The 26,953-nt window shown below is 38.5% G+C and overlaps 2 protein-coding genes across 3 annotated transcripts in view; one reads left to right on the top strand and one right to left on the bottom strand.

The window, feature by feature from the left end:
- The window catches only part of LOC112576710 (serine/threonine-protein kinase PRP4 homolog), a 30,967-nt gene that overhangs the window by 3,657 nt on the left and 357 nt on the right, over nucleotides 1-26,953 (top strand). The window contains exons 5-14 of one of the 2 annotated variants that reach the window (XM_025259373.1): nucleotides 88-169; nucleotides 358-739; nucleotides 2,211-2,287; nucleotides 3,658-3,742; nucleotides 4,295-4,442; nucleotides 7,497-7,634; nucleotides 8,200-8,353; nucleotides 9,034-9,148; nucleotides 9,792-10,030; nucleotides 10,474-11,450. In XM_025259373.1, coding sequence (XP_025115158.1) covers nucleotides 88-169; nucleotides 358-739; nucleotides 2,211-2,287; nucleotides 3,658-3,742; nucleotides 4,295-4,442; nucleotides 7,497-7,634; nucleotides 8,200-8,353; nucleotides 9,034-9,148; nucleotides 9,792-10,030; nucleotides 10,474-10,677 — 1,624 coding nt within the window. In that variant the 3' untranslated portion in view covers nucleotides 10,678-11,450. Of the gene's footprint in view, nucleotides 1-87; nucleotides 170-357; nucleotides 740-2,210; nucleotides 2,288-3,657; nucleotides 3,743-4,294; nucleotides 4,443-7,496; nucleotides 7,635-8,199; nucleotides 8,354-9,033; nucleotides 9,149-9,791; nucleotides 10,031-10,473; nucleotides 11,451-26,953 lie in introns of those variants that run through there. The other variant, XM_025259375.1, reaches the window with a different exon arrangement.
- LOC112576711 (Y+L amino acid transporter 2-like) lies at nucleotides 12,837-24,059 on the bottom strand. Its single transcript, XM_025259376.1, has 12 exons — nucleotides 23,478-24,059; nucleotides 22,180-22,385; nucleotides 17,928-18,197; nucleotides 17,129-17,254; nucleotides 16,492-16,591; nucleotides 16,196-16,240; nucleotides 15,629-15,752; nucleotides 15,063-15,166; nucleotides 14,692-14,788; nucleotides 14,247-14,396; nucleotides 13,796-13,973; nucleotides 12,837-13,453 (listed from the first exon to the last, which is right to left on the bottom strand). Exons 1-12 carry the CDS (start codon nucleotides 23,741-23,743, stop codon nucleotides 13,401-13,403), a joined length of 1,719 nt encoding a protein of 572 aa, XP_025115161.1. The 5' UTR covers nucleotides 23,744-24,059; the 3' UTR covers nucleotides 12,837-13,400.

Genomic DNA, 26,953 nt, shown 5'->3' with positions numbered 1-26,953 from the left:
TAGCTGGTTATTCCATTTTCCATTCCCTTTATTTTTTGTGTATATTTCAAAACTGTGATATCTTAGTTTGTATCATTGTGTCTATAGGCTTGATGTTGATGTTCCTGATGATGAGGATGAAGATGTCATTATTGAAAGACAAAGGCAGCAAAGGCAGGCTCTATTGGAGGTGACGATAGATTTCATATAAATCACCATCAAGCCAGTCATTCAAAAAATTTTTTGTTTTCTTATTTTTTTCTAATTTTATCAGATTATTTACAGTTAAGTTTCATTGGCTTCAAATGCATAAGTTGCTTTGCTAAATGTTTTTCTCTTTACATGTTTTTTTTAACCTTTTTTTTTTCCTTGGGACAGACTTTGAAAGTGGATTCTCCTCCAGGAACCCATATTCAGCCCCCCTCAGAGCATGGTCAGGACATACAGCTGCCTTTTTTGTCAGCATCATCTGAGGATAGGCATGGTCCTGAGAGCAGTGAGAGTAGCATCCATGTTTCTGACCAAACGTTTGCTGCAAAGAATGATAAAGGAGATGGGAATTTTGAGATACCAGGAATTTCTGACAAAACAGGACTTGATCGTGAAGATGACAGCGATAGCGAAGGAAACAGTTCATCTGATGATAGTGATATCATTGCAGTGATATCAACTGCAACACTAATGGATGAAAACTCTGTGGACTTTGAAAGCTCTGTCACCGAAAAACGACTGCAAATTATTAAAAACAGCACAGAGACAGGTTGTTTTTATTTTATTTCTGATCCCTTTGTTGTTAATTCAAGAATCAACATACTGTTTATAAAATGAAGGAAAGAAAACCCATTACTGTATTTGTAGTGATGTTTCTAGTAGGATTCTTGTAGGATTGCTGCAACCTTCATTATAGGGCATATCAGTACTAAGTCATTTTAAGCATATATTTACACATTTTGACATATATATTAGCTTGTTTTGTTTGAGTTTCTTTCCATTTTTGGTCAGATAAAAATATATTTAGAGAAAAGAATTACCATTCACAGGTGGAGGGAAGCCTTCTATATTTCTTTCTATATACACACAGATTTCTGTTTAGTAAAAAAAAAAATCCTTTATCCAGAACATTTAAATATATTTCTGAATAACTTATTTGAAAATTTGCAGTTATAGGACAATTTTCTTTATGAAGATTGAAAAAGGATCTCTATCTTTTCATTAACGTGTACAAATTTGGGGAGGGAGAGGTATGTGTCAGTCTACATTCATGCATTTGGCAACATAGCCAACACAAAAATGATCTAATTGAGCAGATGCACCTTTCAGTTTGAACGCCAGGGCTCTAACTACTTTCTGTCCGTTCCCTCAGTGATGAATATCCACTGGTGAATAAGTATTCAAGATATAGGAATGTGTGAATTTCAAATAGTTTGTAGGGGATCTACAGCAGGGAAACTTGAACTTAGTCTATCCATTAGTGACAGGTTTGATGGAATTACTTATTGGTTAATTCGTCATATGGGAAAAAATAATTAGATTTAAAAAAGCACTGGAAGCATATGCAAAAGTAAAGATTACAATTTACAATGTGAATACAGTTCTTTGTACACTATCCAGAAGTAAGAACTATATATATATATATCTGAGTAAGGTGAAATAAGGCTGTCTGAAAAGAACATTTTATCAGTATAAAACTATCAAATTGTCTATTTTTGCTTAGTGTTTCTTCAAGACTTATTGTGTTAATCCATAAACCAAGATCTGAAATAGCACCTTAAATAAGTCTGTACAAATGAGAATCTAAAAATAACATTTTTGTATGGTGAAAGGAAGAAAGTTTGCACCAGATCTTGGATCATATCTTCTGATATCATGCTACAAAGTATTGAAACAATAACTATGATGGCAAAGAGTTCGGCATTATGTGATGCAGATGGCAGTAAGAGAGGTCCCCTAGATTGGCAAAATGCATATAAGTGAATTTTGTCTTTTGTGTCTGGGATAAAAAGCAGCTTTTGTCTGTTCACATGCTTCCTCGGATTGAGAATAAGCAGAGAGGAAGAAATAGGCATGGATTTGAGATTAAGTAGCAATGCCTACTGTTAGGTATAATGTGGTTAAAGGATATTGCTGACTTTCACTTATGTTACAACACTCAAATTCTGCAGGGAAGAATATTCCAAAAAGGAATGGATGTGTGATTTGTATTTACATGTATTTTTATTTCTAAATTTCAGGAGGAAAACAGGATCCTAAAAAAGTGTTGGACATTTTTGCTGAGGAAGATGATATTTTTTCTGAAAACTATACAGAGGTCAGTGTTTTGAGTGCCACTGTGTGTGTGTGTGTGTGCACATGTGCGTGCATACTTATAAGCTTAAGAAGGAAAATTGCATCATTTATATCAACAATGCAATAGCTGGAGTTGGCTGTCTGTGATTATGCCCTCCCTTCTGTCTTCACATTTGTGTAGTAATCTCCCTTGTAGTAAACCTTCTGAAGTACTTGCTGCTAGTAGTTGGGGGCTGTTTTGTTGCAGTAGGTGAATGGTGATTTCCAGCTGTGACTAAAGTGTGAAAGTTTATAAATGAGTGACTGGTTAAGTTGCAGCTGTGATTTATTAATAAATGTCCAGTCATTAAAAAGTAGCTATCTTTTATTAGTGAGTAAATAATAAAGGGAGAGGTTATTCCCTGAGAGGCAATGCCCATATCCTCTTCTTCGCTGCCTTACCTTCCCCAACCCTCTTAGGAGTAAGGTACCCATTCATGCCAGTTGGGTCAACTGGATGCAGTGAGCTACGCTATTAATAGGTTAAGGAACTGATGCACCTTTCAGTTTGGATGGTAGTGCTCTAGCCACTAAGCTATCCACTCTCCCAGTAATGAATAGCCACTGGTAACTAAGAAGTCAAGATACAGCAGTGTGTGAATTTCGAAAAGTTTGTAGGGGGTCTACAATAAGGATCCTAGTGTATGGTTTTGGAGAGAGAGAAACACAACTTCAGCAACAAGCTTCAGACCTTTACCGATGCCTATGCCATATTGTGGGAATAAAATGGCCTAAAAAGATCTCGAACAGTAGCCTGTGGAAAAAAAACCAACCAGAAAACCACTAGGCAAGACATTGCAAAGCGCAAATGGGGCTGGATAGGATAGGACACATCCTGCACAAACCAACTGACACCATTGCCAGGCAGGCACTTGACTGGAACCCTCAGGGGAAGAGGAGAGATTGGAGACCAAAGCAGACTTTTGGAAAAGAATAGTAAAGAGCAAGGCAAAGGACATCAGAACCACATGGGCCCAACTGAGGAGGGTCTCCCTAAAACCGGGTCCGCTGGCGAGGTGGTGTTACGGCCATATGCTCCTCGAGGAGTAACAAGGAATGAGCCACAAACTACAACAAGAAAATTGAAAAGTGAATGAATTGGGCAAATATGTACAAATTGAATTTAGCTTGTGGATAAAAGCTTAACTCAGTTTTCACCTCCTATATCAACATATCTATATTTGTGTCAGCAGTTGAACATAGCAGTTCCTTTCCCATAACTGATACACAGAACTTTTTATTAAAAAAACTACAAGCTCGGGTATTGATCAGCAACAAATGTTTCTGCCCTTATGAAAGTGGCATTTGAATCAATTTTGTGTAAGACCTTTTTTTTTTTTTTGGTTTGTTTAGAGTCCAGCACTAAAAAGAGTGATGACTGGTGTGTCAGAGAATCCAAACTTGACAGATAACTGGGATGATGCAGAAGGCTACTACCGTGAGTTGAATGTTTCTATAGCTTTCTTCAAAACACAGTTCAGCTAAATCTGAATATCTAAATATCTAATTTAATATTGCAGACCAGAGTAAACAGTGCATGCTGACAGCACAGATTATGGTGCTGAAGTAAAAACAGGTCATGGAATACACTTCAGAGCTCATTATTCTCTTGTCAGCAATTGTGGTTAATGATGGTTAATATTTTGTCTATATGACACATGATCACTTTTATGTATATTAAAAAAAAAGGTTTACAGACAGTAAATTTTTAATAGACATTGGTGTATGTTCAGCTTACACTGCATCTTGCATTTTAATCTATTGACTATGGCCCCTTTTACAAATATACACAATTTTCAACAAATATAAAAAAATTAAAAAAGGGTAAAAGCAACATGACAAGATGATGTGCATTTGAGAATCTGACATGAAGCCAATTTAAATAGTGCTTTTGTCTATGTAATAAGCTGTTTAAAGACTAGCTTGATGTTTTCCTTTGCAGATATGAGATAGATCATGTGTTTCATTCAATTGCTTAATTTGTGCTCAGGTGTGCGGATTGGAGAGCTGCTAGAGAAGCGGTACACAGTGTATGGCTACACAGGTCAGGGTGTGTTCAGCAATGTGGTGCGGGCTAGGGACATAGCTCGTGGCAACCAGGAAGTAGCCATTAAGATTATTCGTAACAACGAGATGATGTAAGTTTGCATTTATGCATTCTTATCACAGACCGATTTGAGCATGGCAGCGTTAAACAGCTTTGTTAAAATAGTAAAAAATCTGCATATTTGAACTTGGTGTTATTTTATGTATGAATAGCATACATATATACAGGGTTCCCAGGTCCTTGCAAGGTCCTTTTAAGTCCTTTTATATTGAATTTTCGCCGAAAGGCCTTTTAAGTCCTTTTATTTGCCATGCGGTCCTTTCAAATTCTCACACAGGTCCTTACATTTTCTCTGTGACCCTTTTAAGTCCTTTTATCGATAAAATATTACCACAAATTTATTTCCGGAGTTGACTTTGGCACAAAATACCGACGATTTTTCGCCGCATGTTTGGTCTACACATCTGTACAACACTAGTTGCCCTTCCGTATTCGCAAAAAACACTCTTTTTTCAAAAGGCCTTTAGAAACTTACTCTTTCTTGAACTTTGATCTTCTAGTACTACTGTGCATAGCTCTATTTCTCTCTCTCTTCCCGTTAGAGTGTGTGTGCGAGAGAGAGAGAGACATGAACTGACTTTTGTATTACACCAAAGAATGGCTTTCAGGTTTTGCAATTATTATTACTTAGATTTCTAGAAAACTTGGAACATTAACGGTGTGTTATCAGCACGCTAAGGACACTTTTTAAGTTATCTAATCTAAATATGGCAGACAGGCATCAAAATTAACTCTTTGATTATTTATTACTAGAAATACATGTATTTGAGAACATAGAGAAGACCACAGATTCATAAATAATACATCTTTCCGACCACACAAGAGAAAAACTTAAGCATTGATGACTGTCACTTAGGTCCTTACGAATGCATGAAAGGTACTTTTAAGGTCCTTTTAAGGTCCTTTTTTGGCACCATCCCTGATCCCTGGGAACCCTGATATAGATATACATGTACACACATCGAGTTGTGCATCGATATCCATGGGTAATATATTCTAGAACCCACCATGGTTACATGAAACTGCAGATAATGCCAAATGATGTATTTTGTGAAACAAGATATTTGTATCATATACATAAATAGAAAAAAGTTTCATTGATAAATTTTGCACAGACACATTATCCACATTAAAAACCAACCTGAATGGTTTGCGTTTTTTGCAGACATCAGTAGATATAGGCGATATAAACCTAACCTGTAAATTTCATTTTCCAAAACCCATCCGTTAATTATCCTTTACCAAAGTATGCAATTTGCAACTTCAATCAACAGAGCAACAGTTTGGACTATTCAGATGTTGAAAGTCTGTATTTCTCATGCTAAAGCAGCAGTTTTTTCAGAACCACGAGAAATGCAGACTGTCAGCGTCAGAACAATCCAAACTGTCGCTCATTCTCTCACTCTGATTGGTGTTGACTGCTGACAGTGTTGTGAATGGTGTACCAACATGAGGTAATACACTGTTATCAGCGCTTGTTGATCACAGGTGCAAATCGTAGTGGATAATTAGCAGATGGGTTTTAGAGGCTGAAATTTACAGGTTAGTTTTTATATCACCTATATCTACTGATATCTGAAAAATCCACAAACGCCAACCTGGTCTTTAAAATGACAATGTGTACTATGTATTACATTGTACCTTGAAAGTGGGCTCTCACTAATGAGGAAATGTAGGTATGGGGTGCATGTGCATTTCTGGATTTCACCATGTTATAGACTGTTCTCGCTTGGCACTTGTTTTGAAACTTATGAACCACATTTCTTTAGTTGTCCAATTTTGCTTTTTGCAATAAATTACAGATACCTGAATTTGCAGATACTGAATCACTGAATACAGGAGCATGACAGTGTGTGGAAATAAACTATAAAACCTATGTAGTCTCAAATCACAAATTGTGGGCCAGTAAAGATGAATTTATAAAAAAAAATCTCTGCAGCTTCTATTGTACAGCTCACTTAGTTCACTCCAACCTTTCCAGTAGAAAACTATTTGACAATAAGGTTGCAGTTTTAATGTTCCAGTTCAGTTATCTATCTTATGACTACTCTATCAATCATCATCTATGTTAATCACAGTTTGTAGTGAGATAGGGGATCTTAGGGTTGTCGCCCTTCGCATCTCCAGCCAACTATAATCCTAATAACACAAGTACACTTCTCATAGAAACTGTTGATCCTTCCCTGAGGGTGGGGGTAAAAACTCTTTGGTCGCTCCACGTAACTTGACGGTTGACAACACACAAAGGCCGTGTAGGTGAGGCAGTTTCCAGGGTCACAACAGAGGTACTCCACGGTGACGTCACGGGGCTAATGGTGATCCTTGCCCAAGTGCTGCTGGGTGTTGGACCAAAGGCGATCAAGGAATGGTCTGGGGAGGCGATTCTTCCTCATCCAGAAGGGCTCCAGTTCATTCAGCCCATAAAATTAAAACCTGTAACTCAAGTTTACACTATACTGTTATTCTAAAACATCTTCTCCAATTCACACATTTTTCTCTTTTATGTTAGTGTTTCCAGCTTTGAAACCTATGTGAGTTCTATTACAGTTCGATAAGCAATAACAGAAAAAATGTCATACCTTGTCTGGGCAAGGTGAATCCATAAGGGGTCAGTACCATGCTGCATTCAGCGTCAATCAACACTACCCTGCTCTACTATGTAATCTGAACTAGGGAGATATAGATGTGACTTAGGCAGGTCTTCTTCCTTCGGTATCCCGGGCCTGAGTAAATTTTCTACCTCGTTCCTGCCAAAAATCTACTACTGAACCGGGTTCACCAAACACTTTGTGTCATAGTTAACACTTTCCCATCTAATGTTCTCATCCATTCTCCAATACATTCAATCTACACTTGCAGTCTGTAAGTCACAAAGTGGTTAAAACAATCATAAAAACATGGAGGCACGGACTGCTCCATGACAAATAACAATTATTTATCTTAAGCATAGAATATCAGAGAAATGATATATCGCATTTTTATGCCATTTTCCTTGTTCTTGATGAACATTTATTTTGGTATGCTTAAATTCCATGGTATACTTTCTGAAAGTTTCTATAGCTGAATCACCTATTTTTATTTTCAGGCACAAAACAGGACTGAAGGAGTTGGAGTTTCTCAGAAAGCTAAATGATGCTGATCCTGATGACAGATTTCACTGCTTGCGCCTTTATCGACATTTCTTCCACAAGAACCACCTATGCCTTGTCTTTGAATCTTTGAGGTAAATTTTGTCTAATTTGTTCATTGTTTTAATAACATTAATTGTTGCTTAAAGGAATGCCATTCAGTGCATTGTTTTTGTGCTAAAGATGCTCATAATCTTCTTGTTCCTAATCACCCCCAGTGCAGCATAGGGCCACAAAAGATGCTTATAGGCTGGCAGTATTTAGACCACAAGGGAAATAAACACTTGAGAAGCTACATGTATAAGAACTAGCAGAATTACGATGGTGCGTCAATATTTATCCACAATACAATTTTTTTGGGACTCAAAATTCCCATTTATCTGAAGTGCAACATTGTCAAGAGAGGGCTTAACTACAAACAGTGGTTGTTAATAGCTGTATTGCAGATAATTATTTACTTATCCTTGTATTTACTCAGCTGTTAAGTAATAATTGTTACGTATTTCTTGCTCAGTATTAAAAAACATTTGTAAAACAATCTTATCTATGCAAACTAAAGACAAAAATTTTTGTGTAAATCTCTCCATACATGTTTATTCATACAACAGTAAAATATTCTCAGACAGAACTCATTCTGTGCTTAATACATTTTCTTTACAGTATGAATCTGAGAGAAGTCCTGAAAAAGTATGGCAAAGATATTGGACTTCACATCAAGGCCGTTCGCTCATACACACAACAATTACTTTTAGCTCTTAAACTTTTAAAACGGTGTAGCATTCTTCATGCAGATATCAAGCCAGACAATATCCTGGTAAGATTTAGATTTCTTCTTTGTTCAAGATGACATGACCATATGAGATAAAGCTAGCTCTGACCATCGAAAGTTGTCTCTCTGACAGTGAGCTAGCTTTCAGTCATTTAAAAAAAAAAAATCTTATCCTATCCTTTAGCTTGTGATGGTGGTGGTGATGTGCTTACATTGTGCAGTTTTGAATGTGTATGTATGCTGCACTGGACATAACATAAAACAATTTACAAACAACAAAAATATTCAACCGAAATGTAAGCAATATAATTTATTATGGAAAAAATAAATCAATACATTACAAATTGAATTAAACAGCTGATAACTACACAGTAAATAATAATATGTTGAATTTGTATAGCACTTTTTTCTCACCATTAAAGGCAGGCTCAAAGTGCATACTAACGAGAAAAACACACAAACATAACAATGTAAGATAAAACAAAAGTTACTGTGGACAAAATTTTGTAATGAGATCCAACAATATGAAGATATTAAATATATCAGTGGAGTGTCTAGTTGAGACTATAAAAAATTTAGAGGAAAAAATACAAGCAGTTAATTTCCACTGTGTGTTAGCCTCAAGGTTGCATCAGGGCGTGTGCTGTGGTTGTTCAGACATACCTTTGTGTGTGCACATGTATGCAAGTGCTCAGTTTTTTAATACATTTTTGTCCCATGCACAGGTAAATGAATCCAAACTTGTTCTGAAATTGTGCGATTTTGGGTCTGCATCTCATGTGTCAGAGAATGACATTACACCCTACCTTGTCAGCCGTTTCTACAGAGCTCCAGAAATCAGTGAGTACACTTTTTCATTTTTGTAGTCTTTCTTAGTTTGTTTGCAGAGTAACATATTAGCAGCCCTTTATTTGTGAAAAGTTGGCTTTTCTAAAGCTCCTTTGTGTTGCTCGCTGAAACCCACCATCCTGACTTATCTTTTTCCATTTTTGTTGTGGGAACTTTTAAAAATAATTTGATTTTTGTGTATATTTCTACCTAAAGATGAGTTGCGTCAGTCTTGTCATGTTAAATAAGTTTGCCTATTTACATATTTACCTATGCTGATATAGAGGACAGCAACAGGGCTCCTCCATTTCTGCCTGTCTTAAGCTTTCTTGGCTTCTTAAGGTTTGTAAGGTCTTCTGTCAACTGTTGCTAGCCTGCTCCTATTATCATTTCACATTTTCCACTATCTGCTTTTCTGTAGCCTTATAGACTGAGCAGTTTGGAATTTGGTTGCAATCCAGTAATTTTGGTTTTTTTTTGTTGTTTTTTTTTTTTTTTTTGTCTGTAACCCAAAGAGTTGTGTTTCTGGTATATTAAATTTACAAGTCTCCATTTCTTTGTCTCCCAGACATTGGAATTTGTTCTATATTTGAAACATTAAAAAGTATTCATCACTGTATACTCTTGTAACTTGAAAATAATGCTTTGTCTTCAGTTATGGGCATGGGCTACGACCACTCCATTGACCTATGGTCAGCTGGATGTACCATATATGAGCTGTATACAGGACGCATCTTATTCCCTGGACAATCTAATAATGACATGCTCAAATACATGATGGACCTAAAAGGCAAGATGCCCAACAAAATGATTCGCAAAGCTATGTTCAAAGACCAGCACTTCGATTCAGCTTATAACTTCCTCTACCATGAGGTGGACAAAGTGACACAGAGGGTATGCATTTTGTCTAAGTTATTTTACAAGGAGAAATTTCTTAATGTTTGTGTTGCAAGCTGGTTGTTGGAGAGCATCTAAAGGAACCAATCTCAAGTTTGTATAGGTCCAATGCTCACAATTTAGCTGAAGAGATAAGTCTTGATTTTCTGCATGATTGGGCATAAGTGTTTTTAAACATACAGATGTGAATGTGTACAGTTTCATCTCAGTGCATTAGTGTCCACTTGTATAAATGCATCTTAAGTTTATATAAAACATTTTGAGTCTGGCTTTGATTGAGAAACATCACTTTTTTTATCATCATCATCAACGTCATCAATTATGAGGTGCAGTTGTGTGTTATTTGTTATATTTTAGTGGGTCATGTAAAATCCTATGAAGTAGAACATTATGTTGAATAAAAACATTTATTACCAACCGATCTGTGTATACATGTGCAGGAAAAGGTGACAGTTCTGAGCACCATACATCCTAGTAAAGATCTTCTTGCCGATCTAGTTGGCTATCAGCGCCTTCCTGAGGACCAGTTGCATAAAGTAACACAGCTGAAGGATTTACTGGAGAAGATCCTCATGCTAGATCCTTCTAAACGGCTCAGCATCAGTCAGGCTCTTACTCATCCATTTGTCCAGGAGAAAATTTAAAGTAAGTTGGTAATATGGAAAGAAGAGCAGAACTCTCCTTCCAGCATTCGTTGGCAGCAGGAACATTCCAGGTGTTCAGGAAAATAGGAGCTAGCCATCCTGGTATTTTTGAATGAACTGACAGAATGAGACTTCACTCATTTTGAATCCATCAAAGTGAAGTGTTTAGTAAAAGACAGTAATAAATATACTTCACAAAAGATGGACACTTTTGCTTTCTATATCACCACTGGTGAATTTGTAATTATTACAAAAATGAACTGGGTTTGCTACAAATAGTTTGTCAAAAAACTGTCACATAATCAGTGTTTGTACTTGAAATCTCCTGTTCCGAATGATTGTATGTAGACACAGCTGTTGGTAGTCAGTTGCTATGTTGCCAGAACATGCCTTTGGCTCAGTTTTACCTCTTCTAGACTCACTTTTTAAATGTATCTTGATGTTTTATTTTTTAACCTGAGGCAGGAGGCTGCTATCACGAAAGTGAGCTGGAGTAATGTGTAATATGATGACAATGTTACCTTTCTGTTACATGATGTTTAGCCTTGCTTGCATTTCTTGCTCATGGGTATCCATGAAAATGTTTTATAGATTTCAGCAAAATTAGGTAAGTATCCTCTTATTGCCCATTTGCTTTACACATTTTCAATAAGGTGACAGTTAACTAAAGTGGTTGTCCAGAGTGTGAACATGGTTTGCACCCATGTCTAAGAGCTTTTTAAGAGTATCATGTTGTACAAGAATAGTTCTCAATAAACATGATGCATAAAACAGCATGAGCAGTGTTATAGCTACACTTTAGACTAAATGACATAGAGACTTTTTCAAGTTTACTGCGAAAGTAAGCAGTCACAAATGGCTGTCATATATATTTGTGTGTGTAGGGGGGGTATTGAACTATGGAATAGATATTTTATATATCAGACCAAATGAAAAACTCAAAAACTACAGTTAGGAGCATATTCTGTAAGAATATTAAGTGGAAAGCAATCATCACAAAGTTTGCTTTAAACTGAGATTTTGCTACTGTTATAAGGATAAACTGCAGGATTCCTAAATGGATCTTTATTATTTTTATATATGTTAACAAAATTCAGATTGATGTTACAAGTTGCGTGTAACTGAATGTATTTGGGACACAGTAGAGAGAGAGCTTATTAACACTTTTCTGTGGCTAGCACAAGCAGCTTTCTCTTTGATTCAGTTGTAATGAATCTTTAAATTGATCAGGTGAACACTGTTGGTAACACTTGTGTATAAAGCGAGGCTAATACTTGTATAAAAAAATAGGGCCAGTAAATTTGTGCAGACTTTATCATCTGAAGTAGAAATACTAGTATTTACCCTCTACCAGGATGCAAATTGTCTGTCACAGTCATTTAGAGTTTATATGAGACGTTGACAAAAGTTTTAATGTCTTTAGGCATTACTTTCATATATTAGCAGTTGAGGTTAACCCTAGCCTTGTAAGAGATCTTTGAATTGTGTCCTGAATCCTAGCTTTGCATAAGACAACATTTTCTTGGTTCATACATTTTGAAAGTGGTGGTTCATGCACTAAAGTGACTATACCAAACACATCATTCTCAGTTGTATGCACAAAAGTATTGCATCTTGAGCTCATACATAATTTGTACTTTTGTTCCTAATCAGCAGGAAGGGCGATACATATGAGTAAAGTTATTATCTAACATGTACTGGCATTTTAATTAGAGCAACCAGATTAAAACATAACAGTTATAGCATCAGTATTGCATATAAGCCATGAAAGAAGTCATGCTGCAGATATCACATTAAACTTCAGTGTGAGTAAACTCATATCAATGTTTCTTTGTCAGTAAGTACATGCATAGCTTTTGTGCAGAAAATCAGCATATTCTGGATCCCAGGAATTGCTGCTGCACACAATGTTAGAGATTTGTTTGCATGCACCACAATGTCATATATTTTCTCTGTCCTGCAGACAAGGACTTAACAAAGTTCACAGCCTATGCTTGCTACTTCGCTCAAGTAAAACAGCACGTTATCCTTCACACATGATCTTTAGAAACAGAGCAGCATAGTATGAAGAACTCTCACTTAGAAGAATACCCATCTCATTTGCTGTGTCATAGCTACCTCGACACCATACTTAAAAATCTGCTCCACACACAAAAACAAAAAGATGGAAAATATTTTTATTTTTATCAGGTTCTCTTTGTTATCTTTAGCATTAACAAAATATTTTTACATAAAAATGTTGACATAGATCCTAACACACAAACTCAAATGCATGCACACCTCTTAAAATGCAGACAGCATGTCTTCATTCATACACCTGTTCTTACTGAAAGACAAATATTGACTGATATGGCAATAAGCTAAGCCAGTGGCATTCACTTTTCTTTTCTGTGTCTTTGATATGGCCATTCAATCTGATCCTCCATTTTGACCTGTTGAGGTCATGTGTTTATCAGCAATTTCCATGATTTCATGGCTAAGGTAGTTATTTTAGACCTGTCATTGGCATTCTCATCATCAGTGTCATGACTAGCCTGTGTTTTCAGCTATTTTCATGATTTCATGGCTAAGGTGGTTATTTTACACCTGTCATTGCCATTCTCATCATCAGTGTCATGACTAGATCACTTGCCAAGTTATCAAACTTGTATACTGTATAAGTCCAACTTATGGAAGTGTTGCAACCAACATCAGACAGTACTATCCACTCCTTGTTCTGCCATTCATTGTGACTTTGTGAGAAGAAGTGCTTTCTGTATCAGCACTGTAATACCCTCTGCAAAAGAAAGAAATGATTCATTATTTTAAATGAAGTGAATACTGTACTCAAGATTGTTTGGTTTCATAAGCAAAAAAAGGTCTGAAAATAGAACCTCATTGATTAGTGATCACTTCAGTCTTTTGTTGTTACTGTTGTTTTCTTTTGTTTAATTTTACAACAAAATCATGAACCATGTATGATTGTTGGAACTTGCCTAATAACTTGAATTTAACTTATGGAGGACATTGATCAGAGGACTACACAAATAAGCCAAAAGTAAATCATATGTTGTACATATAATTCATAAAACTATAGTACATGTATTCTCATACTCCTGTTGGTGTTGGACATACTGACCTATCATAGATGTGAACTCCTTTGGCTTTGAGCGCCAGAGAACGCCAAGCCAGTAAACAGGGACGCCAGCAAACAAGATCAACAGGCCAATACCCATCCGATGAGGCTTCTGGTAAATAGCCAGCACTAGCACCGCCAAGTTGATGATGAGTTGCACAACAGGAACAAACAGCATCGTCTGCAGCACACAATTCAAACATGTTCAGACTCGAAACCTCTCTTGTATGGAACAAATCTTGAAAGTAGTTAGTTATCGAATGTCTGAAAAATGAACTTGCCAATGATATCCTTGTCAGGTGAACAAGTGTTTTGTTGTTATTGTTGACTAAGCCAATAATGCTTTGTTAAACAGACTTCAGTTAACGCATCTATAATTGAATAAATAACCTCCTCATCCAAATGTGTACATGGTAAAAAGTCATCAATAATACTTATAAAGAACAACAGAAACCTTGTAGGGTCGTTTTTCATTTGGCCTTTTCCACCTCAGGTATAGTAGTGAGCAGACAACTGCTATGCCCATGATCGTAGAAAACAAAGAAATGAATTCCATCATGTCTGTCACACTGCCAGAGTACAGCATCACTAAGCTCCACACTAGCTGTTAAACAAATAACACCACCATGTCAAAAAATAAAAGCATGAATAATCAAAGAGATGAACATACAAAAGAAGTTTTGGAAGTGGTAACGCTCCTATACGCTAAACATGGATTTCATTTGGTGGCGGTTTTGGCAGATGCCAACATTGTACACGCTATGTCTGACTGCTTAGACTTTCTACGGTGTTTGGTGCTGTTTGTAAATTTAGAGGGAGTGGGATCCGACATGCCTAAAGTACTGTAATGCGTGCGCACTCCAGATTCCTACAGACACACGCGTTCATGCCATATTTACCAAAGCAAAAATTGCTGGCCACGGCGTGAGGTACTTGGGATGGACCATGCCCATCAACAGCGGCATGTGACCATTTCTAGCACCAGCAAACAGCAGCCTGCACATCAACACGGGCTAGTAACATCAATCTCTCAGATCGACAAAATTAATACACAAAATTCAATTCAGGAGTAACTTGAACGAAGTTAACCTCAGTCATTGTGTTCAATGCACATGTCGAGCGTTCTTGCGCTAATATTTATGTGTCTGGAACTCATGGGATACGAATCACTCTGCTAAATTCAGTTTTATTGTTTTGCTAGAGGAAGAGATACTTTGCTTGTTCGGGACATTTTCACCTGAGGTTTTACTTTGTATCCAGGAAAACTCACCGTGAGTGTCCCATGATAGAAGCGTTCAAAGCGCCAATGGAAGTGGTGGCCACAAGGACTGATATCAGCGGTGACACGGGCCGATAAAGGCGATCCATGAACATCTGGTTTTGACAAAGAAGAAAGGTGCATTGTATCCATTTGCTGGCCTGTTTCATGGTTTCACACTAGAGACGTAGCCATGACAAGATCGTTTCCTGTCTTTGACCAGTCATATGCTGTTCTTTGCGGCAAGACCTACGGTTCGCAACTGTATGTTTGACATTTCGGATAATAATAATAATCAAGAGTTACCGCAGGTCTATTCAATTACTTAGCAGCATTTATACTCATATTTTCCTCCAACATTAGCTTAATAACTAATTTTGCCAAAACAAACAACACCATGTTCATTTACTACCATATCGTGACGTCCCACCACTTGTCCAATTGGCCCATCCACGACCATATCGTCTCAACCAAGCAGACGACACAAGCAGCTTAACGTCGGAATATATTACAACAGAGGTCGAGGAGATAATAACGTATACATTGTAATGATCGGTGACTACTACAGATATACTCACCAGAGCAATGGCGCTGGAACGCAGAAGTTCCTGGGGCGTGATCAGGGTGTAGTAGGCGACGTTTGTGAGGATGTACTTGATGATGACAATGACGAATGTTATGTACACAGAAAGCGGCAGGTCTCTGAAAACAAGGAATGTGATATGAGAGTGCGAGTACATCCACCTCAACCCCCCACACCCCTCGTCTGAAAAATGGAGTTTGGTGAAAGAATATAACTCGTGCGACTGTCTATAAATATGACAGCAATGTGCTAGCTAACCACTCATGTATCTGAGGTGGTTTTCTTTTATGCTCTCGTTATAATGCATTGATAGTGAACTTAGTTACAGTATACAGTAGAAGCTGTGTGTTTTTTGTTTTTGTTTTTGTTTTTTTTTTCCTGTTGTTTTTAGGAGAAAACATTTATCGAAAATTTGTCATTCAATCGGTGATGTCCTACATTGTAGCTGTGAAATCAAATATGATCACATTAATTAACAACTAGACTAACACTTAAAAGATCTCTTATCTCACGATGTCAGGATAGGACAAGTTTTTGTCGTTCATTTCGGCTTGTCACTCACCTTCCAGGGTTTTTCACTTCTTCCATAAGTGAAGTCATCACCTGCCTGAAGAAAATTTTAAAAAAAAATTGTGCTTTGTTTGGACATGTTTTTCCTGATTTGTTATTCTGTATATATTAGTTATTGTTTATATTGTACTTTCACCATAAGGCCTTTAACCTGACCCCGCTGTATAAGTTGCCATCTTGCAGAGTATAGCTAACAGTTTACGTCGTCTTCGCACACGCATAGCTGTTCATACACATAATCAATCACTTATTTTAAAATAGAAATAAGTAATAGGTCATATCACTCACCATCCGCCGTAGGAAAATATAGAGTAAAATATGGCGACAGCAAACTTGCCAGGTTCCTGGGTAGTTCCGTCGAATATATCGTCTAAATTCTCTGTATTTCCTGGGAAATAAACACCATTTACAAAGTCAGTTGAGAAATGTTGTGTCAAAAACACTACATTACAAAAATGTTTATTTACATAAGGGAAATCTGACAAGATTTGAATAAGAAATTTAAAAAGTCGCACACTTCACGTTGGTCTACAAAGTCAACGAAACACATAAGGCGATATGGCAATGGAAACTTCCACTTTTACATAGATACAGATTTCTGATATCAGGCCAACACATATTTCCCTGATTAGTTCAGTCATAATGTAGCAGCACACATCAAGCTATGACTATTTAATGCCAGTATGGTTAAATACAGTAAACACTAAGCATGGCAACTTACACATTGTACGTACATATGTCCCTGCACATGTCCGGTAACATTTCTGGCAGCGACCAGAAACAGTGGATCCATGTGATCCCCGACTTGTGTTACTGTCTACAACCTGTCACCGTGCCCACAACCACCACCCCCAACTCCCACACCCACACCGGTGGTTGTCCCGTCATCGACACCGTAGTTGACACACAGATAACATGCACTTACCCACCGCCATTTGGTAGAAGCCGGCGATGATGATGATAAGCAGGGCCACGATCTTGGTGCTGGACAGCAGAGTCTGGATCTTGGTGACGTACTTCATGTACACGCAGTTCAGCGCCACCATCGTTACTGCACGCATTGCCACACACTCGGTATATAGTGTCTGCGTGCGGCTTATGTTCCATTAATAAACTCAACAACGTGGACATGCTAAAATGTTCGGTCAACCAAAACACTATCGATATGTTCTAAATGCTCCTTAACCTAAACATTGTCAGTATAGGTGTTTGTTCACATAGTGTCGGCGTGTTCTAAATGTTGAAAGATTCTTTGATGTTTTTTTTGTGTTGATGTTTTTAAGAACATTGTGTTGATGTCCTGCGGTACATTAAATATGTTTAGGTGATTGAAGTAGACACATACATGAAAAAGAAGTCGAATTGAAGTCAGATTCTGGTAATAATATATTTTATGTTAAAAGGTGCCAATCCTTGTTTAAAAAAAAAAAAGTAAGGGGGAAAGTGAAGTGACTGCGTAGACAAAGACAGAGATACATCCAGACAGGGCTGAAAGGCCGACTTCTGATTTTCTAGGAGCAAAGTGTTTCAATAATTGGCGAATTTCTCTCACTATTCTGCTAGCAGCACAGCCAATGGTAGCTTCTGTTTGGCTGTTTACAGCAGTACGTCTGTTTAGTCTGTGAAATAGCAATAACGACATGACCTCGTTGCTTTCTAAACTAAATCATAACAACAAACAATCTTGGCTCCACATTGTATGCCCAGATATTGCTCACACTCACTCATGATCCAGCCTGCCAGAATCTTGACACCTGTGTCCATCTGCTCGGGCTGACATTCAGGAAACGCGGGCTTGACGATGTACAGAGCCGCTGTGTAGGCCAGGAAGGCCCAGAAGGGCCCTGCAATTAGCACCACGTAGCCCCACATGATCAGGAAGCCTGCCAGCGGCCCGAAGGTGCGCATGACGTAGGCATAAGGTCCGCCGGCTTTGGGCAGCATCGTTCCTAGTTCCGCGAAGCACAGCGCCAGCCCCAAGTTGATTAGTCCGCCTTTTGACATAAAGACAGGAGCAAAATAAGTAAACAATGACTGTCACGTCACTAGCACACTGTGATATGTTTCCCAGATCCCATATATATATAAACAGATATCGATAAATAAGAAATAATTTTTGTTATAGTTTTGACGAACGATCCTTCCACACCTTTTATTTATTGAAAGTCCATAAAATTACTAAATTAGGCTTATAGTTGTGCTGATCAATAAATACGCTGCTCATTGATAAGCTACTGTGCATCTTTAGTTTAAATGAGTGAAAATTACTTTTTTAAAAAACCAAAACGCTCCACCCCTTGTGTCCAGTGCTCCCCACTCGGGAAGAATGACGTCGACGGCAGCAGCCGACAAATATCTCCGCCAGCCCACAGCTAACGGTGGAAGAGTCAGACACAGGCAGACCGTGCAGAATTCTTTCACTCAATAAGCAGACTCATTTATGCTTCGCTTTTTTCGGTTTGCTTTGTTTCTTCTACCCACCAAATAAAATTACTACTTCGGCAAGAGCAAGCAACCATCAAAGTGGCTAAGAACTTCTCATTGATTTTAATCGGTCTTTCTCCATTTTAGAGAAGCTGAAATCATGATTGAAGCAGTGGAAGAACGCTACAAACCATGAACGTCAGGATGATGATGAGAGTGATGTCCCTTCGCTTAGCTGGGTGACAGTTCTCTCTCATTTTTATATTTGCCAGTTGATCTATGTGAAGTTTCATGTCTAACGTTCATCTGTTACGATATTTGCTACGTTCCTGTTTGGATTTCTGTGTTTGCGCCACTTATCGTATCTCCCTGGGCCATTTTATTTATGTCACACATGCGCCATCTTGCTATTACATACTTAAATTTTAGATCTACACTTGGCAGTAATCTCTGATTACCTTCCTGCAGCTGCTTCAGAAAGATTTGATGTCGAGCTGTCACAGTAAGCTTATCGTGCAGTACGGGCCAGTCTGACATGACTGACATCAGGCATCTACAGGAAGCTCAGCTTACAATGACCGTTAGCGTGTTGCTCTCACAAGACTTGTGTTGATGGAACGATATTTCTATGAAAGTTGGGCTGCTGCTGCTGCCCAGGTCTGGTCTAGGGCTTCTGCTTACGCAAAAAATTGCGTACAGTACGCATTAAAAGTTCGGAGGACCCCTTCAATTTTCGTCAATGGGGTCCCCTTCAAATTTGGGCAGAGAACAGGGACCCCTTAAAAATCTGAAGGGGTCCCTGGGACCCCAAAGAATTTAGCCTTAGCAGAAGCCCTGGTGTAGGGTATTAAGTGTTTGGGGATTAAGGGACTGGGAACCCCGTAGCATATTAGTATCTCTTTATATATAGTTAATATGTTCCTGATATTTTACTATTATTTTCAAACTACCCACGGACGTGTATAGGTGATCTGCCCTAAATTTCTGTCTATTAAGCGCATCCGTATGTAAGCCGCCCCCACTAAATTTCTAAAAAGTCTACTTAAATTGTACAAATAAGCTGCAAATATCTACAACTTGAAAGGTGCATCGTCGGCATTTTGTCTCGCATGATGAGGGTGTGTGCTTCAGAAACTGATCTGAATGTTTTACGTTTATGCGTGTTTGATTTAAAAATGTGAAAAGTTAACCCTGTAACAACGTAAATAGTTAACACCTTAACATGGAGCTCAGCGAAAAATTAATAGGAAAAATTCGCAAACAAGCCGCATTATAAGGTTTAGGCCATGGGGGAAGAAGTCGCGGCTTATAGTCCGAAATTTACGTTAACATGATGGAGGGGGACGATCAGCTCTTTGCTTTGAGATCAGCTCCCTTAATAGGTAGCGTTAATAGGGATATTGTATAGTGTTCCCTCGCTACTTCGCGGTTCATCTATCGCGGATTCACTACTTCGCGTTTTTTTTTCCTTTTAATTATCGTTCTTCAAATACCATAGATCTTTCAACAGGAAAAAGACGGAAAATTTAGCTATATTAGTATTTCTATTAAAATATCATGGTAATTTTGTAGACAGACAAAAGAAATAATTGTGTATGAGAAATCCATTGCTATTCGAAAGCGACGAGCCATGATTGGTATCTACCATCTCGCAGCCAGTTCGCATCAGTTTTTTGGGGTTTCTTTGTGTTAAACTCGGTTGAACTTCGTTTCAATTTTTCATCCCTGTAATGCCTCCGAAGAAAATTCCTTCTACCAATGCTGGTAATGAACCTAAACGCCAAAGAAGAATTATGACGATCGCTGAGAAGGTGAAACTTCTGAATTACTTCTGAGTACAGTTATAATTTTTTTACACTTAAGTAAGTTATTGTACTGTATTAATACCATGATTAATATATTACTTTACACTAACATGATATTGTTTTACATGTATATATTATTATTGCATGTATGTCCCTAATTCGCGGAAATTCGTTTATCGCGGCTGGTCTTGGAACCTATCCCCCGCAATAAAAGAGGGAACACTGTATATAGTGCCGAGAGGTTACTGTCGAGTCAGAAAGCTACAAAGAAACTGTGCGTGTGTGTGTTTTATGCCTGCCTTTGACTGTGGGATATAACACTAAATAAATCATTTTCGTTATGACTATCATTAACAACAGTTGTCATCTGATCGAACCGTATGCCACCTTAAAGCTATTTTTTGCACTTTATAAGTTTTGTTTAAGTATAATACGATTGATCATAAATCAGCAAATGTGTCATGATGCCTCTTGATAACCTCAAGATAACACACACACACAAAGGCCTGTGGGTAGGCCTTATAGGTAGATAAGAGATCGGGTGTAATCGGCAGAGAAAAGGACGGACTACACTATCCCAGAACATGACTGTTACAGCAAACAAGTGGTCGAGGCTACAGGCGATATCCGGCTGCTACACCCTCGCTGTACCACGAACTGACGTCACACGGAGTTTCTGTCACTACATCCGCAATGACTGAGCAAAAACAAAGCAACTCTTTTTATTGCGGGAGAGTTTGTCGTGTTAAACCAAAAGTGTAAACATGTTTAACCAATGACGTATCCCTTCTCCTTCCCTCTGTGTGTGTACACGTAAGAAAAAAAGCACGTACACAGTAAATACTGATTTCTGAATAATGATAATTGATAACTGCTGGTTTGTGTGCGTTAAATACTGCTTTTCATATAAAGTCATAAACTCGCAGTCTCTTAGTCGCACGAGTCTTATAGTCACTGTTCTTCCAAAACGAGGAGGTATTTAATATATATTAATAAACTTGCGGCAGCGAAGTATAGTTGATAAGCTAAATTTTCCAGTTCAAAGAAAACGCATGATGTGTGTCGCGAAAAAAATGTGTACGTTTTGTTTTTCAAACAAAATGAACGAGCTATCTTACATCACAAAGCACGGGGCAGGGAGGGGTCAACATAGGTCTGTAGACATGAAGACTGTGAAAGGACGTCAGGCAAAGTGCAGCCACAAAGTACAAGTGCATCATGTCTATGTGTCTATATGTTTATCAAACAAAATCCTTCATGCGTGTTTGCCTCCTTACTCCCAACGCACGATCTACAGCCAGTGTGTTATACGAGCTGTAAACGAGTTCACTGTCTAATATTCAATTCTTTGCATGTCAGTGAAAAAAGAGATAACACAGTCAGGCACCCATCCTGTAGGTGGTTCAACTGGGGAAGTACCCTGCGTCACAAGGGTAACAAGCTCTGGCGCGCATACAGGTGCGGTTATCTGACCACTAGGTTATCAGCTTCCTCGTGCCGTGTACCAAAGAGGATCTTCGATTGTAGTGTTGTCAGCTGTTGATAGTGACGTCAGGTGCAGTGTCACAGTCAGAAGTCTGATGTCAACTTTAATGTGACGTCCGCTTACCATAGTGTGGTGTTGGGTGTGCGGTGGTGTGAAGTCAGCTTACATCACTGCTGTCTGGTGCTCGGTAGTGTGACGTCAGCTAACGGCAGTGTGGTGATTGCTGTAGCAAAGTGTCGGCTGTATGGGAGGATAACTCACCTACAAGCCACACAACCAGGGAGGCACCGACGGATCCAGCGAGGCCTAAAATGGCGGCAGGCGAGATGAAGACGGAGGAGTGGCCTGTGACGGCTACCATAATGGCGGTGCAGTGCAGAAGGTTGATGGACTTCTTCAGCTGCACGTCAGCTGTACCTTTTCCTGCATCGGGTTTCACCGGCACCACTTCCACCACCTTGATGTCTCTAGAAAAATAATTATATGCGTCAACATTATTATTATTATCAGTCACAAACATTCTGCTGTTTAAAGAAACAAATGCTGGCCCTCTTAACATCATCAGTCATTAATGTAGAGCGAATTGAATCTACACTTGATAAGCTATACCAATATACCAATATAGCTATACCAATCTACTTCATTATTTATTTGTTCTGTAATTTCTATAATGTGCATATCGTTATTGTGTATAATACAACTTATTCTTAATGATTCGTGACTGTTATAAGTAACAACTTTAGGACCTTAAAAGAAATTTTTACCATCAACTATCTTTCTCTCTGTAAAAATAAAAACTGACAATATCTGAGCATATCATTTGTTGTCATTAATTAAAATAATTGTCATTATTAACACCATTTGTCACAAACACCACGCTGTTCCTTGGAAACATATTAACAATTGTAACTTTAGGTTACTACACCCTGCTGTCTCTATAGAAATAATTGATACGATTATCAAGTTATACTATTATACCGGGCTGTCAGTCTCTAAACGTCTCCACACAAACTGCTGTCCTCAGAAAAATAACAGAAATCCCGAAAAATTACCAATCGCTATCAGACTGTAGAAAAGTAATCATTATCAGTCACTGTCGCACGGACCTGTATAGGTGAACTGGTGTCTGTCGAGCCCAACACTTAGCCTCTTGCAAAGTTCTCCTCTTTTAGTCTCGGCGAGCCTAAACAATAAATGTGACTAAACCGGAAGCTTTGTATACACCAGCCTCGTTCTAGTACTTACTGGAAAAAATTGTCTGCAAGCAATCCAGGAATAGAAGTTCGTGGTTGCACTGTTGCATTAGAAATAATCTGTACAGTCTATAGCGGAAGCCAGGAACTTGCAATAATCACCAGGGAATCGTATTATTACCAACAAAAATTGTGGTCCATCCGAAAGGACACTAAGCTTCTACGCTCATCTACAACCTTAGACAACAGTCTTTGTTCAGGTGTCGTCATCCATGATTTAAGATTTATATATATATTATATTGATATGTCAAAATATTTCCAATATTTTCTTCGTAAACTTAATAAAAATAGCTGGTAGCAGTTACCTGTTGGTGTCGCCTCCATTCCCCCGGGATGAAGGGGTCGCTGAATTATCTTCAATGGACGCAAATCCAGAACTGTTACTGTCTGTATCCGTAGACTGTACCACTGCATGTGGATCACCATTAGGGATTTCTGCCTCAAAAGCTGCATTCTCCACGCCGACCGCCTGGTCCTGCGGCACGTCGGTACCCAAGGGCTGCACATCTCGAGGACGATACACACCCTGTACCCCGGGGGTCACTAGAATAGCTCCTTTTCGTCTCGACATTGTTCACCACTTCCGCAAATCTCGAAACAATAAATAATACGGTAAGGTGTTCGGGGAGAAAAGTAAATAAATATTAAATGCTTACACCTTCAGCAAGTGTTGGAACGATGTGAGTAAACATTTGCACGAAGAAGCCCAAAATATGACGATCTCTTTTGCTTCATTTGATTTACAGCCTCAAGAAAGTTAAGAAATTCTACACATGACCCTGTTGTGATTCTTCAGATGTCTAAATGTAAGATGACTAGTTCTATCACACGACTAGTATTTTATGTGTGTAGGACCTAGACGGATGTTGAAGAAGCTGTCCAGTCCCTCAGCCCGCCTTTTATACGGCGTTAGCCGGATACACGCGTGCTTCCGTATCGGTCAACCTTGCTTCTCGGGAATTCCAATTTCAAGCAAGGAACCCATTGGCCACCTACCTTCCTGACGGTTAAGAGACTCGCGCCTGCGACCGCTCACTTATCATACATACACGGACTATGAAACGATTATAAATAACTCAGTAGAAAAAAGTACGTTAACCAATGATCACTCGAAGTTCACAAAGAAATTGAAATAGTTTCTGTATAGTTTTCTGCCTCGACAGTAACTTCTCGACACTATATATATCATTATCGATACCTGTTTACATAAAATTATAAAAAATATCGCCAATAATGATAACTATTTACATAACACACACTAATTATATACATATATAACAATTTATAATATCTGTTTGTATAACTCATTCATAATATATGATCACATGTGATGATACCTATTTAAGTCATTTTTTTCTGCCGTGCGATGGAATAATGATCAACAGTAGTTAGAGAACTGAATTCAGTATTAGTTTGTGACTATGTGAAATGCAAAATTTTACTCTTTGTGTGTCGGTCTTTATTTCTGAACATGAGCATTGTGCTGCTTTGAATCATTGTATACAGTAGTGACGGTCATATCCTCTTTCCCCCATTGTCCTGTTTTTCGAAGTTTTAGCCATGTCATTATTCCCTCTCAGCCCCAGTAGTCTATCCTGTAGCCCTGAGTGAGGATTGCTGTCAACATCCGGCATGAGGGCATGTGCAGGTACAGGTACGCCCACACACCTGATGACGTCATGTTCGTTATCATGGCTGGGCGCTGGTTTGCGGTGGTGTGTGTACAGCATGGCTTTGAGACCACAAAAAGAGCGTTTAAAACTAAGTAAAGGGTAACATTTTATTAACAACAAACAAACATGCGATTTATACAGCTCGGAATCAAGCTGGTAAAGGTGCGTGTCTCGGTTCTTGTGACAAAAACAGCGCACGGACAGTGTACGAAGGAACGAAAGAATGAACAAGAGTTCTGACAAAGTACGAAAAACAAAAGGGGGAAGACGTAGAGAACTCGAACTCTTTATTCACATCTGATCATTACTGAGAATATCACAGGGTGAACCTCGCTTCCCCACATTCACACATTTACATGCTCTCATTTGGGTGTACGCATGAACATTCATATACACATATATCTGTACACCTGAGGCAGCTTTACATTGGGATTCTAAAAGAGTTACATGGTGACATATGTTTCAAATCTTAGCAGTTATTTTATCCTTTCTTAAACTGAAACACTTGAATAGAAACCAAGCTAATTGCTTGATATTGTTTACATTTTGACATGTCAGAATTTCAATAAGCACTTTGTTTTCATGTTGGTGAAACATTTTGAAGGAAGCTAGGGCGAATATTATTGTACTGTAGTCAGTGAAACAAAAAGTGGGTTTCATCCTCAGTGGAGTATACACAAAATGGACAGTCATCAAGACGTAGAGAACAAGGGTGTGTGGGGGTACGTGTTAGGAGAGGAGGACAATATACAGACACGATTACGAGTTACATTAATCTTCAAGGGTGGGGGATTCACGTTTTACGTGGAGCCAGTAACTACGGCTATGTCACGGCAAAGCAGCCACCTGCAAAAATAAAAACATACAAACAAATAAACAAACAAACAAACAAACAAACAAAAACCAGCGTGCCTGAGGCGAAATCTGAACCCTGGATAGCCAAACTTCACTGTTTTGGTGACAGGCACATATTTGCGCCAACGGAGCCTCAATCTGCAGAGGGATACGACCAGGGTTGTTTTTGAGAGTGGTGCTCATTGAAGAGATGTGAAATCAGTGAAAATAAGGAGAAATTCCACAAGCAAAAAAAAAAAAAAAAAAAAAAGCCAAAAAGTTTTAAGTACGCTTACAGTACTCAATGGTGTGTAAGGGGCTGATGTGGATGCGAAGAAAGTTTTATGGTCTTGCTGCGCATTATCTAAAAAGACGCTGACAACAATATGACGATAGTGTTTTGGTGACAGGAGCAGCGATAGGTTGCGGTCATTGTTTGGCTGGGTAGTATAGTCCCCATCTCATCCCTCTTTATAATCCCCATCTCTGGGACTCCGCTAGTGGATCCTCCATGAAACCTCTAGCTAGTGTTCAGAGGCGAGCAATCAAAGCCGTCCTGCTAAAACCGAAATTAGACCCACGTGACTTCACCTCTCTAGGCGTCCTTCCTCTTAAAAACAGACTCAAATTTAACAAATGCATTTTCATGTATAAAATACTGACGGGTAAATTATCGCCCAGACTCTCTCTACTATTTTCCTCCAATAACTCTAGAACCTTCCCAAAACTGAATATCCCCTTTCCTAGACTAGACCTCTTCAAATCAAGTCTGCAATTTTCAGGGAGTGCGCTATGGAACAGCCTCCCTCTCCATCTCAAACAATTGCACTCCCTGACCTGCTTTCGACGCCATCTATCTCAATACGTTCAAGATATATAGATAAGCCCTCTAATTCCTACCAACTCCAGGTGACCTTGTGAATATATGCTAATCTCTTCTTTAACCATCACCTTGTACATATCCACCCTTCTCTGTGCTTATTACCTTTTTATATTTAATGCTTAATTAATTCATTTATATAGTTAATTTCCTTCCCTGAAAAGGGCGAGGGCTAAGTGGAAAAAAGCGCTCAGTTGCTTATTTTACCACTCGTTAATAAAGAATTGTCATTGTCATTGTCATTGTCAAACTTTCACCTGTTCAGGGGTCAGTTCACTTCAGACCAAGAAGTTAAGTCGTTCAGTCATGGCTCACTGCTCAACTAAAACAGACAAATTCGAGGGCATAAAGAAGATTATTTAACGATGAAGGAAATGTGTTGAAAAGCAATGGG

The sequence above is a fragment of the Pomacea canaliculata genome, linkage group LG12 (genome assembly GCF_003073045.1).
Source record: "Pomacea canaliculata isolate SZHN2017 linkage group LG12, ASM307304v1, whole genome shotgun sequence".
Lineage (NCBI taxonomy): Eukaryota > Metazoa > Mollusca > Gastropoda > Architaenioglossa > Ampullariidae > Pomacea > Pomacea canaliculata.
This window is presented reverse-complemented; position numbering and strand designations above follow the sequence as displayed.